Source organism: Notechis scutatus, chromosome 5, assembly GCF_049901735.1.
Source record: "Notechis scutatus isolate UNSWTSFEM ecotype Mainland chromosome 5, rNotScu1.2, whole genome shotgun sequence".
Taxonomy (NCBI): domain Eukaryota; kingdom Metazoa; phylum Chordata; class Lepidosauria; order Squamata; family Elapidae; genus Notechis; species Notechis scutatus.
In genome coordinates this window covers 84,625,210-84,639,113 of record NC_142013.1, presented here as the reverse complement: position 1 = coordinate 84,639,113, position 13,904 = coordinate 84,625,210, and the positions used below count along the sequence as shown (strand labels likewise).

General features: G+C 36.0%; 1 protein-coding gene across 1 annotated transcript in view; it reads left to right on the top strand.

The window, feature by feature from the left end:
• The window catches only part of ST6GAL2 (ST6 beta-galactoside alpha-2,6-sialyltransferase 2), a 64,881-nt gene that overhangs the window by 37,980 nt on the left and 12,997 nt on the right, over positions 1-13,904 (top strand). Inside the window, exons 2-3 of the mRNA XM_087967194.1 lie at positions 2,836-3,832; positions 13,492-13,589. Coding sequence (XP_087823320.1) covers positions 2,896-3,832; positions 13,492-13,589 — 1,035 coding nt within the window. The 5' untranslated portion in view covers positions 2,836-2,895. The remainder of the gene's footprint in view (positions 1-2,835; positions 3,833-13,491; positions 13,590-13,904) is intronic.

Here is a 13,904-nt window from a genome sequence, read left to right as displayed (position 1 = left end):
TTATATCGGCGTATAACACGCATACATCATTTGCCCCCTATTTTCAGGGGGAAAAAGTGTGTGTTATACGCCGATAAATACGGTAATTGTATGCTGGGCTACAGAGCATGTACATCTCCAGGTTCTAAAGACAAGTTATAATTCACTTTGTGCTAAATAGATTTTTTAATTACTTTGCTCAGCTAATACTAACTGTAAAATATTTTTCTCTACTTAAGTTGTTTAAACTTCAAAAGAAATTTGCTTTTGGAATGTCTGCTTATAATAATTCAAAATCCTTGCTAATCTGGAAACAAACTTCTAATTAAAAGGTGGTGATGGAGGGGTATCTATCTGTCTTTTATTTAACAGAGCCTAAACTTGAACTCTGATTTTCCTAGCTTCATAAGGCTTGTCTTTTTTTTAAAAAAAGGAACTCTAAGTAATAATAATGAATAAAAGAAATTGCTTGAAAGAAATAGAGATGCTTTGTCCATTCAGTTCTCCCATAATAAATAGAAGAAAATCTAGTTTAAAAACCTTCAAGTGCCTTTTGTTACAAATAATAAGAGTTAGCACAGAGGCTACACTCAGCTATTTGTAAATGATCAAAGGAAAAATAAGACTTCTTCAGGACCTTTTTCAACAGAGAATGCTCTTTGTAAATACTGACCTGTATGATCAGTTCTGTGACTCTTAACTGTCATGTGACTTTGCTATATTGCAATTTAAGTGCAAGTAATATCATTAATTGTACTATTTATATAGAGCTTTTAATTGTTCAATAAGATTGCTTCACAACTTTTCAGTGTTGTTGTAAGATAAAAAAGCCATCTTATTCTCACATTTCAAAAATAGGTATGTAGAAGGAATAGATAACAGCACATGATTATGTAGAAAACTTAAGTGCCCAGCAAATGTTTAAATATTACATGTCAGGTCTATACTTGTCTTGAATCTGTACAAAATTTGAGCTAATGTATTAAATTGCATTGATAATCCTCTCATGATACAGTATATCAGTACATTAAATTCCCATTAGCATGTTTTAGTTTGTTCCAGATCTTTAGCACCTGAAATAAAGTCTCAATCAATTATACAAAATCCATTACATAGTAAATATGCATAAATTGTATTACATGTCTTTTTTACTTTTGAGTAAAACAATTTTATTTTACTAGAAGCTGTGTGTCTTTGCACTAGTTTATTGGCAATGGTTTAGTTATGGCACAGCGGTGTCCCCTAAAATCACCAATGCTGAATAGATGAAATTCAGCTTTCCCTAAAGGACATCCCCCATTGATAACAAAACAAGAATTGAGGACACAAGACCATTCCTGTACAATTCCAGCAGAGGTCTTTAGGGTAATAGATTTAGTCTACTAGATAACTTCTGGCTGTTGGCTAGACTCGGGGCATCATATACAGAGCATTGTCTTCAATTCAGTAAAGCACCAAGGTCCCCTGAGAAATTGGCTTTCACTTTATTTAACTCTCATCCAATGTACTGTATAAAATAGGATAGACATTCAAGAGAAATTAATGAGCATCCAAACCAATGCCCATATAATCTTACTCCAACCATTCTTTCTGCAGTGAATATGTACCAAGCCCTGCCCCCAAACTGTATTAAAGGAAATAATATCTAGTTTAACTAGATTTGACCATTTTTATATTTTTGGAAATATATACATATATATGCAGGGGTGGGATTCTACCAGTTTACACCTATTCACTAGAACTGGTTGTTAACATTCTAAGCAGTTCAAAGAACCGGTTGTTAGAAGAAATTACTGGCCTAATCCTGTAAGGAAGGCAGGAAGGAAACATTCTGGTGTTGCTTACAGAAATTGCCTCTCCGTTAATCCTTATTACATTCTTGGCAGGACTAGACTTCCTGTCTCTTCAAAGTTACAATGGCACTGAAAAAAGTGACTTATGACCATTTTCACACTTGACCGCTGTTGCAGCATCCCCACAGTCACGTGAGACTAGGCAAGAAAATGCATGCCTTGATGTGAGTGATTTTGAGTTAGCCACACCCAGCCAATAACATAACCACCTTAGTGAAGCCACGTCCACCCAGTCACATAACCATCAAGCCACGCCCACCAACTAAGCCACACCCATAGCACCTGTTGTTAAAATTTTTGAATCCCACCCTTATGTGTGTGTGTGTGTGTGTGTGTGTGTGTTCCTATATTTACATTTTTATTTCCCTTTCCCCACTAAATATATTTTATAACTATAGATTATCCTGATTGGTTTTACAAAATAATTGTTAATTAAAATCCTCCTGAATGCAATACTGTCTGATTATGTAGGTGTTGAATGTGTTTCAGAATTAGCACAAGGCGTTTTAAAGTTCTCTGTCATTCCTTGTATGAGAGGATCCTTTATGTTTTTGAGAATTGGATTAAACAAAATAGTCCTCAGTAAAAAAAAAGGTAGTAATTTTCTATCTGGACAAATTGACAGATGTCAAAAGGTTCACTCTAACCTGTAGCATAATTTAATAATTATTTAATGATTAAACAAATTTATGTGGCTGGCTGACTCACACCTCATGACTCTCAGAGCCTTACAACATTAAAAATCCAAGAAATAAAGATCCCACCCTCATTTTATTACATACAAATTTTATGGCATAAAATTACATTTTACTGGGGAATGATGGTTATATTACAAATTATGTGACCAAACGCAGTCTATCTTACAATAAGAGTAGCATGGTATTAGTATAAGTTGTTCAGAATCATCACATTTAGAATTCTTATTTTTCTGAAAAATAGATTGCTTCTTTGCTAACCTGTGAATATTTCAAGAGTTTCATTAATAACTATATATTTTTTCCAGGTCTTATTTCTTCTTTTCATAAAACCCTTAAGGCACAGAGGCATTGTCACAAACATTGCCATGAAACCCAACCTGAAACAATGGAAACAAGTTATGCTGTTTGGAATATTTGCCTGGGGCCTCCTGTTCCTATTTATCTTCATATATTTCACAGATAGCAACACCACTGATGCAGCTCCGAGTTCCTTCTCATATGTTGAGACTAAAAGACTCCTACCTATTCAAGGCAAACACAGGGTTATCATGGGAGCAATTCATGACCCACCCTTCTCCGAAGCAGTCAATGAGATGCTCTTCAACAGAGACGTCTTAGATTCATTTAAGTCAGAGACTGGGAATATTAAAAAGTGGACTGGCTTAGATAATAGTTTTGAAAGTGAAGAATTTTTTCCTTCTCAGTTAAGAAGGAAATCCAAAAGCAATTTTCATCAGAGGGACAGTGATTATTTATTTGCTGCTGGTCAGCCTCAGTTATCAAATAATGTTCAGCGAATAGTGAAATTAAACTCTGCACAGGGGGAGATTCAGAAGAGGAATATTTTGCAGAACGCTTGGTTCCCTCAAAAGAAGATAAAGAAAAGGCACATAAATCACAGAGGAACAGAACTGGTTGAAGGGTCCCATGAATGGAATGAAATGTATTCCACAATGTCAAAATCATTCCTGTTCAGGCTTTGGAGGGGGGATGTCTCCTCCAACATGCTGAATCCTCGCCTTCAGAAAGCAATGAAAGATTACTTGAATGCCAATAAGCATGGGGTGAAGTTCAGAGGGAAGCAAAACTCCCAACTGACTTCAGAACAGCTCTTCTGCGAGCTCAAAGCGCGTGTAAACATCAGAACCATTGATGGTGAGGAAGCTCCCTTTTCAGTCCTTGGTTGGAAAAAACATGTCCCTCAAACTTCACTGAACAAATTATATCCTCGTGGATTTGGAAGCTGTGCTGTCGTTATGTCTGCTGGTGCCATACTGAACTCTTCTCTGGGGCATGAAATAGGTGGGTATTTAACTTATTTGAATGCTGATATGTAGCTAGAATCCAAATAACCACATGTGGGCTATTTCTATACTCTTTGACCTTATAAGGTAAGGTAAAAGAAGCAGTGGGTTAGACCAAAGCTTGTAAGAAGGCATCCTGTTTTGCATAGAGGCAACCGTATTCTTTTTCTGGAATTAAACAGAACAGCATTTCGTAGCAATCTTCCCATATTGCTGTTCTCCAGAAATGATACCATAGCAAAGGCATACTTCCTCTGAATTGAGTAGTAATATGCATTGCCTCCATGTGAAGGCAACAAATTATAAGTATTATGAGAAGAGGTTTCTTTTTTCTTTCAACACTTAGTTTCTCCTTTTTATATGATCTTTTCTATCAATTCCTCCCCCCCCCCCCACAAAAAAAACACCCACTTTTGTGAACCAATGTATTTGGAGGTTTGTGGAGATTCTCAGTCATCCAGGTCATGGTTATTCTAAAGGTACTTTTCAAAATGCAACTGGACTTGGTTTGTTCCTTGATGACATTTTGCTTCTCATCCAAGAAGGTTCTTCAGTTCTGAACTGAAGAAACTTCTTGGATGAGAAGCAAAACATCTTTAAGGAAAACACAAAGAAAGTCCAGTTGAAAAGCACCTTTGGAACAATGTGTTTGGAGAAGAAATTAGTACATTTTGTTTTTAATATCAATCCATATTACTGATATGACCTGAATCAGTATAGAAACAATGTATATTGCATTTTTCTAAATTTTTAAATATATATAACACAAATTTAAAAATCTATATTCAACAAATATATTAAGGGTTAAGGTTTACAAAATATTTATATTAGGACAAATGCAATTTGGAGCATATTTTGCTAAGTGGTTAGAAATAAGATAAACATACTGGTCTTTACAGATTTATGTATTTCAAGTGGAAATGTTATCAAGCAAAGTTAAGTACTCAGTTTATAATATTTTTGATTATATAAAAGTATGAAACAAGAGTTCTCATTTATTTTAGTTTTCTTTTTTCCTTATCAAATAATGATTCAATTTAAATAGAAATACCACATTTAAAACTTCATTAAGATTGGAGAGATTTATACACAGGCAAAATTCCATTACATTATAAACAGCTGTAACATTTCAGTAAACTAGTATAGGAGTCAGTGAGACTCGGCTTTGGATACATCATATATTTAATCACAAGCGGCACTGCAATGTCAATTAGGGCAAAATTCCATTACTATATGGATGCAGAAAAGTTAAACAATGAATTAACTATAGTAACAGATTTTATGTAAAGGCTAAATCATACATTTAACCTTCCTTCACACCAGATGTTGAATGGTAACTATCAGCATTCTTTACCATTGGTTGATTTGGAGCTGTCAGATATTAAAGAACAGCAACATCTGGAGACCCCAGGCAGTGGTGTTCCTAGACAAGTGAATCATTTGAAAGTATGAAAGGACATTAAGGTTAAATAGTTTTTAACCCTCTATATGAAATTACAATAAAAGTATCAGTAAATATAATATATCCATTGTGATTAGTGTTAATACAGCAATTTGTTAGCTATTCTGTTATCATTAAATGTCAGTACATGAATTTGAGTCATGAACAAAATAGTCATTTCTCTCCATATAATATACTTAAAAAAGAAAGTTATAAAAGTTCTCTTTTAAATTGTAATGTAAATTTCAGTCCTTTCATTTTCCATTTATTCTTTAGTATAAAATAACCACAGATTTTAGCCATTTTCTCGTATTCTCTTTCGCTTTTTTTCTGTCTCAAATGTAAATAAAAACTTATATGTTTTAGTAATTACATTATCACATAATTCAGTTTCAAATTCTGCCTTATGTTCTTCAATTCCAAATGTCCTGTTATCTTCTTTAAACTATACTTTAAACTGTTATCTTTCTGTCAACTATACAAATGAGAACCATTGAAAAGTTTCTCAGTCAGTTGGTCTTTTGACTTCATCTTATAGTCTCCATGTTCTTGTTTTAACAATTCACAATATAATATATTCCAAAAGATGATTCAACATGTTTTGCTTGGTTAATGTATTGGTCAGGGAATAATGCATTCAAAGGTTATTAAAAGAAATTTGAATTTTTTTCAGCATTTTTAACTCTTATAAGTAGCAGTGTTATGAACAGATTATGACCTTATAGTCTAGTATCCTATTTTACAGAATGGCCCTCCAGATCTCTCTCCTTGGAAAGATAGATGATGGCATGCTCTCTTTTTTGCTATTGATAAATCATTGGACAGCCTTATAGTTCTCCAGATCAATAGGCACCAATTGACCTGTTGTTCATAATTATAAATTTTAAAGCAATCCAAGGTGATGAAGAACAGCAGTGCTGTTCTTATAGTCTTAAGAACATTTGATAGTAATATAAACGTGTAGTATTTTTTAATTAATTTATAAATTCCTATGAACATAAATTTGAACTGTTTGCTTTAGTGAAGTTAGATTTCCACATTGTTGAATTTTCCAGTGCAAAAAAATCTAGCATGAGCCAACACTTTCTGGAACTTAATTTTTAGGATGGCACTCTACTTTTGTCTGTAGAGATTCTCAGTCATCCAGGTCATAGTTGTTTCAAAGGTGCATTTTTCTTCAAGAGGCAACTGAACCGTTTTTTCCTTGAGGAGGTAGAAGAAAATGTTTCACTTCTCATCCAAGAAGCTTCATCCCTGCCATCGGAACTGATTAAGCTTCTTAGATGAGAAGCAAAATGTTTTCTTCTTCTTTCTCAAGGAAAGACCTTTTCAAGAAAAAAAAAACACCTTTGAGACACTCTACCTTTGGTTCTCCCAATAAGGAATCCAAGAATTGGGGTGCTTAAATTAAAGCCTGTAATAGGCAGAATCACTTGCTTCGCCCTTTTCTTTAATTTTCCTCTCCCGCACAGTTTTTTCTAAATATAATTTAATAATCTTTGTATCATATCGTACAGTAATGATAAACATCTAAAGTAACAAAAACTGCCTCCCTTCCCCTCCATTTTGGTACTCGTCTCCAATTTTCAAAATCACTGGGTTTGGTTGGATTTATTTTTACTGAATTGTATCTTATTTTTTTGTAGAAAACTAAGTGTTGAAAAAATGTTAATTAGCTAACATCAGAAGTAGAGAGATGAAAAAGTAATGAATTCCTCCTGACTAATAAACTCATGTGGCCACAGAAAGATGTTTTCTCTTGACATCTACAAGACAAAACTCTTAAGCAACATTTCATGTGTAACGTCAGTAAGACACTTTATCCTGTACTTCAAACATGAAAAATACTCTTTACAAGTGCAAAATAAATTATGCAGAACTAAAATATAAACACTTTTCTTTGAGGATAATGCAAGTCCATGTCTGAATCCACTAAGAAGTATGCAAAATTTGAATTTCTCTAAACCATGTGGTACAGACAGTTTTCCATTCATCCCTCACTACATGTTCTTTAAGACAGAGAGATAGAAGATTATATCAGATTAAAAGAGTTGGAAGGGACCTTGTGGGTCATCTAGGCCAAACCCCCGCCCAAGCAGGAGACCCTACACCATTTCTGACAAATGGCAGTCCAATCTCTTCCTGAAAGCCTCCAGTGATGACACTCCCACAACTTCTGAAGGCAAGAATTGGTTGATTGGTATCACTGTCAGAAAATTTCCCCTTATTTCTAGGTTATTTCTCTGTTATTAACTCTCACAAATACTAAGTTGTTCTATTTACTTAAATATGTTTTTATTATTTTTTGATAACTATCCTTTTTTATCTTATTACTTATTATTCTTTTCTCAAAAACTAAAATGTTTGTGAGCATTGAAAGTGCTATTGTTATCCAGTTACTTCAATAGGCATCTCTGCTCAGCATAAGAGCTATGCTAGCCTAACACTGAAAGTCGAAGTCCTAACTGGTTTGAAAACTTCTGTTGTAAAATAGCTTAACCATTTTCCCCTTCTCTCACAGTAGGACAAAATAAAACAATTCAAGTTAATAGATTTTATTTTATAAATATATGTACTACTTTTCCACTAACCTTTGTCATTTAAACAGAATTAACAGTTTTGTATCAAGCATAACCTTCCTGGAATCTTTCTTTCTATTCAGTATGCTCACTATATTGTGACTCACCCTTTATTGAAAATGTTTCTCTTGACTCTGGGGTGATACACATTTCCCTCTCTTTGAAATATTCATTATGTGTGTGTGTGTGTGTGTGTGTATATGTGTGTGTGTATATATATATATATATATATATATATATATATATATATACACACACACACACACACACACACACACACACACACACACATATATATTTGTTTTCTTAAGTTTTGCTGGGTATTACATGTATGGTATTCAGCTTTGTTCGGGTATTTTCCACGTCATTGTAGTTGTGCTTTTAAAGTTGTAGCACGTTTCGGCAGAATCTCATCTGCCATCATCAGGCTTCTGTATTGTGTTCGTCTGTGAGTCAGACTATCACAACTGAAACGGCTGTGATAGTCTGACTCACAGACGAAAACAATACAGAAGCCTGATGATGGCAGATAAGATTCTGCCGAAACGTTGCTACAACTTTAAAAGCACAACTACAATGACGTGGGAAAATACCCGAACAAAGCTGAATACCATATACATGTATGCAAATAAAGATACCAGCTTGCATATGGAAGAGACTGTCTTGAATAATATTTGGCTGAAAAAAATTCTTCCTATTTCCTGAAAGTTTTCTTCCTTGGGGGTGGGGGGAACCCTTCTATTTGGTATCTTACTCTCAGATGCACATTAATTTATTATTTATTTATGCTTATGAGATTTGTCCATTTTTGTGAAGCAGTGGAAGGTACTGCATATCATCCTGTATCTCTCTTATCACTCTGGGTCCCCGCCCTACTTGATCTGAGGAATCCCCATGCAGGGAGTTGCCTCATAATGCCTTTCTCTGAGATGTTTTTGAAACATGGGGATCAGAGAGGCTGCAAACTACAGAAGAGATCATTTAGTATGAAAACAGAACATTCCGACACAACTTCAATAGCAATTTCTTTCCTATTAATTTAGTAAAATTACAGATACTGCAGTTCTCAGCTTACGACTACAATTGAGAACAGAATTTTCATTGCTAAAGTTTATTAAGTGAGTTGTACCCAATTTTGAAACCTTTTTTGCTACAAGCAAATCACTGTGGTTGTTAAGTGAATCATGTAGTCGTTACGTGAATCTGGCTCATACATGCCTGTTACCAACATTCGAATTTTGATCACATTACTGGGGATTCTGCAATGGTGATCAACTTGAGTTGTAAGTCACTTTTTTCAGTGGCATCATAAATTTGAACTGTCACTAAATGAATGATGGAAAATCGAGGACTAGATCTAGTAAATATATTTCTAATAAAGGCTTAACCATAGTAATATCTGAGAAATAGGAATAGTATGGATAACACCTAGTCTTAATCTAAAATAAATATGATTGGAAGTGTATATCTTGATGTGGTTATTTTCCTGTTATTACAATTGCATGTATTCACTGTGGAATACATGTGTTCTATTTCCGTAGTTATTTTACTATGCCTGTTTGGCTTCTTATGGGATCTGTGGCTACACAAAGCTCCCTCTCTCTCAGATTTTCCTGTTGCACTTATCATGAGCTAAATACACTGCTCAAAAAAATAAAGGGAACACTTAAACAATACAATGTAACTCCAAGTCAATCACACTTCTGTGAAATCAAACTGTCCACTTGGGTAGCAACACTGATTGACAATCAATTTCACATGCTGTTGTGCAAATGGAATAGACAACAGGTGGAAAGCATAGGCAGTTAGCAAGACATCCCCAATAAAGGAGTGGTTCTGCAGGTGGTGACCACAGACCACTTCTCAGTTCCTATGCTTTCTGGCTGATGGTTTGGTCACTTTTGAATGCTGGCGGTGCTTTCACTCTAGTGGTAGCATGAGACGGAGTCTACAACCCACACAAGTGGCTCAGCTAGTGCAACTCATCCAGGATGGCACATCAATACGAGCTGTGGCAAGAAGGTTTGCTGTGTCTGTCAGCGTAGTGTCCAGAGCATGGAGACGCTACCAGGAGACAGGCCAGTACATCAGGAGACGTGGAGGAGGCTGTAGGAGGGCAACAACCCAGCATCAGGACCGCCACCTCCGCCTTTGTGCAAGGAGGGACAGGAGGAGCACTGCCAGAGCCCTGCAAAATGACCTCCAGCAGGCCACAAATGTGCATGTGGCTGCTCAAACGGTCAGAAACAGACTCCATGAGGGTGGTATGAGGACCCGACGTCCACAGGTGGGGGTTGTGTTTACAGCCCAACACCGTGCAGGACGTTTGGCATTTGCCAGAGATTACCAAGATTGGCAAATTCACCACTGGCTCCCTGTGCTCTTCACAGATGAAAGCAGGTTCACACTGAGCACATGTGACAGACGTGACAGGATCTGGAGACACCATGGAGAGCGTTCTGCTGCCTGCAACATTCTCCAGCATGACCGGTTTGACAGTGGGTCAGTAATGGTGTGGGGTGGCATTTCTTTAGGGGGCCGCACAGCCCTCTATGTGCTTGCCAGAGGTAGCCTGACTGCCATTAGGTACTGAAATGAGATCCTCAGACCCTTTGTGAGACCATATGCTGGTGCGGTTGGCCCTGGGTTCCTCCTAATGCACGACAATGCTAGACCTGATATGGCTGGAGTGTGTCAGCAGTTCCTGCAAGACTAAGGCATTGATGCTATGGACTGGCCCGCCCGTTCCCCAGACCTGAATCCAATTGAGCACATCTGGAACATCATGCCTCGCTCCATCCACCAACGCCACATTGCACCACAGACTGTCCAGGAGTTGGGGGGTGCTTTAGTCCAGGTGTGGGAGGAGATCCTTTAGGAGACCATCCAGTACCTCATCAGGAGCATGCCCAGGCATTGTAGGGAGGTCATACAGGAACGTGGAGGCCACACACACTACTGAGCCTCATTTTGACTTGTTTTAAGGACATTACATCAAAGTTGGATCAGCCTGTAGTGTTTTTTTTTTTTTTTTTCACTTTAATTTTGAGTGTAACTCCAAATCCAGACCTCCATGGGTTGCTAAATTTGATTTCCCTTGATAATTTTTGTGTGATTTTGTTGTCAGCACATTCAACTATGTAATGAACAAAGTATTTAATAAGAATATTTCATTCATTCAGATCTAGGATGTCTTATTTTTGTGTTCCCTTTATTTTTTTGAGCAGTGTATGTGTATATATGAAGCAACGATAATTTTGCAAACAAACTTTAGTTATGAAACTCACACTATCATATCTAATTCATGGAAACACATATTATTCTGTTCTCTTCTTCTGTTTTGGTAGAGTCCTAACCAATGGTGGGATTAACTTTTTTAATTCCGGTTCTGTGGGTGTGGCTTGGTGGGTGTGGCAGGGGAAGGATTCTGTAAAATCTCCAGTCAGAGGTGGTATTTGCCGGTTCTCCGAACTACTCAAAATTTCTGCTACCAGTTCTCCAGAACTGGTCAGAACCTGCTGAACCACCTCTGGTCCTAACGTTCCTTCTTTTATAGAAAGTGACATTGTCATTATTCTTTTCCTTCCATCACCACCCCATAGTCCACTTGACTGCCCGCCCCCCACCACCTCTTAAAATAGTGTTCTGTCATTCCAGACCTAATGTTTCATTCCTTATTACCTGCTCTGGAGAGTTTCATTTATATACCTCCAAGCTGATGATGACAGCAATAATAATAATAGTAGTACATATAATTTTATCTGCCATGTTTCAGATGTTTAAAGCACATTTGTGATAGCAAATAATGAGATAAGCTGCAAAATATTTGAGACGGATTCTTCTAATGGCAATCCATGCAATACTCACTTCTTTCATATTTCTCTTTTCTTCACAAATTATTACCCCTTTTATTCCTTTGCTGGCTCAGCTTTAATTCTTTCTTGTCTTTTGCATTGAGGCCACTGTTCATTTCTTTTCTCCTTTGTTTACTGAGAAAGGAATGCATAGAGGAAAAAGACAAATGTTTTATTTCTTAGTGCATGTATATTTTATCTTCCTACCCGTACATATGTTCCTTCTGCTAATGCTCACTTTATTTTTATTGCTTATTGAAGGTATCCTGCTTTATATCACATCAGATCTCATGGGGATCTTGCTGTCACAGCCAGGTTCAAACCTTACAGTTTTGATATTCAATTTTGTACCATATTTATGTTGGTATTTATAAGAAAATGCCCCCTACTTTACTAATCTACTTTTTTCTCACTTTTTGTGGGAGAGGAAAAGATGAATGATAGGTGACAAAACATGAAAGAAAAGGCATAGAAGAAGAAAATTCTAGCATTTGGACCTCCTATAAAATGCCATGAATGAGACAGCATGATGATAGAACAAAAAGTTTTTTTTTAAAAAAAAAACTCCTTCTTTCTCACAATGGAACTATAAGCCCTTCAAAGTAATCCAGGCAAGAAACCAAAAACATCAGTTCTATCCCTACTACCTGACTATTGTCCTGACTTTGACTCTTTCTCTTCTTGTCTCCCTTCTGATAGCTACATTACATTGATCAGGTGTCATCAAGCCATTGAAAACCCTTGGTGATCACACTGATTTATCTCAAGGAGAATCTGATCCCAGCATGGTCTTTTAGATCTGATGATGCACCCATTATTGTTGCAATCAAGGCAACCCAGCTTCCTGCTGCATGTCATCTTCTCTTTCCTTCAATCTTTCCTACTACTACAGAATTTTCAGATACTACCCAATCTAGCCAATACATACAATACAGAATTCCAAGGCTTATCAATGCAGTATAGAATTGTTTCACAGCAGAATGGCAAAATGTTGTATGAATAACTGAACTGTGTCTGATGAGGAAATAAACATTGCCGGGGTATATTCACACTCTCTCATAATTTAAATGTTGGCATAGTAATCCAAGATACAGCAAAATGTATTTGAAGATAAATATGCAAAATACATAAAATATCCAAAGTATATAAACATTAGTACCTTATTTAAAACAATAGTGAAAAAGGAAATAAGTGTAACTAGTTCTGCAACTAGGTATTTGCATTTATTGTCTCTGTAAAAACATACGACAATAGAACCATATTTACATGGAGTATTAATGTTTCTGTTCTAATTTTAAAAGCTTAATGACATTTCTATTCACGTGGACTGCACACATTTCCATACTAATTTTAAAAGTTTAAATATTTGTCTTGGTTTAGACTGTTCTTTGGGTGAAATATTATAGTAGAATATAATAGAAAATGAGTGGTGTGGTGGCCTAGATGTGCAGCCTCACAGTCAAGTGACTATGAGTTCGATCCTAGGTGGCAGTAGATATTTCTCTCTCTGGTCACAAAGAGAACATACCTGCTGTGAGCTCCATATAGGTGTCAGGAAAGGCACCTGGCCAGTAAATGCTCAGCTGTATTCAGTCACCTCAACTCCATCCTAAATGCAAGGGATTACAGGGTCGTTAAAAGAAAAAAATGAGAATATAGTAGAAAAAATTTCCATAATCAAGCATATATTCATTTAAAATACAGTGGAATCTACTTTTGAGTAAGCATCTGTATGATTGCACAGGTATAACAACCCAAATAAATGTAACTTTTTTCACACTAGATTCTCATGATGCAGTTCTGCGATTCAATTCAGCTCCAACAAAAGGTTATGAAAAAGATGTTGGAAATAAAACTACAATGCGCATCATTAATTCCCAGGTAAATCTGTTGAAGATCCATACATATATATTATTTTCTAGAAGATATAAGCAATATGAAACTTAATAAATACATTTTGAAATTTTTACATGTATTTATCTCCATCCACATGCTCAACAGAATTTTTTAACCAGTCTACAACATAATTTTAAAATGTATCATTTAAGTTATTAGGTTCTACTGTTCGAGTAAACTCATATTTATTAATCAAAAATGGATTGCTGCGCTTAGATAGTTGATAATCATAAACCAGCATATCTATTAGCTTCAGTGTAAAATTATGTTACCTTGGATTGTAAATAATAAACTTCCAGC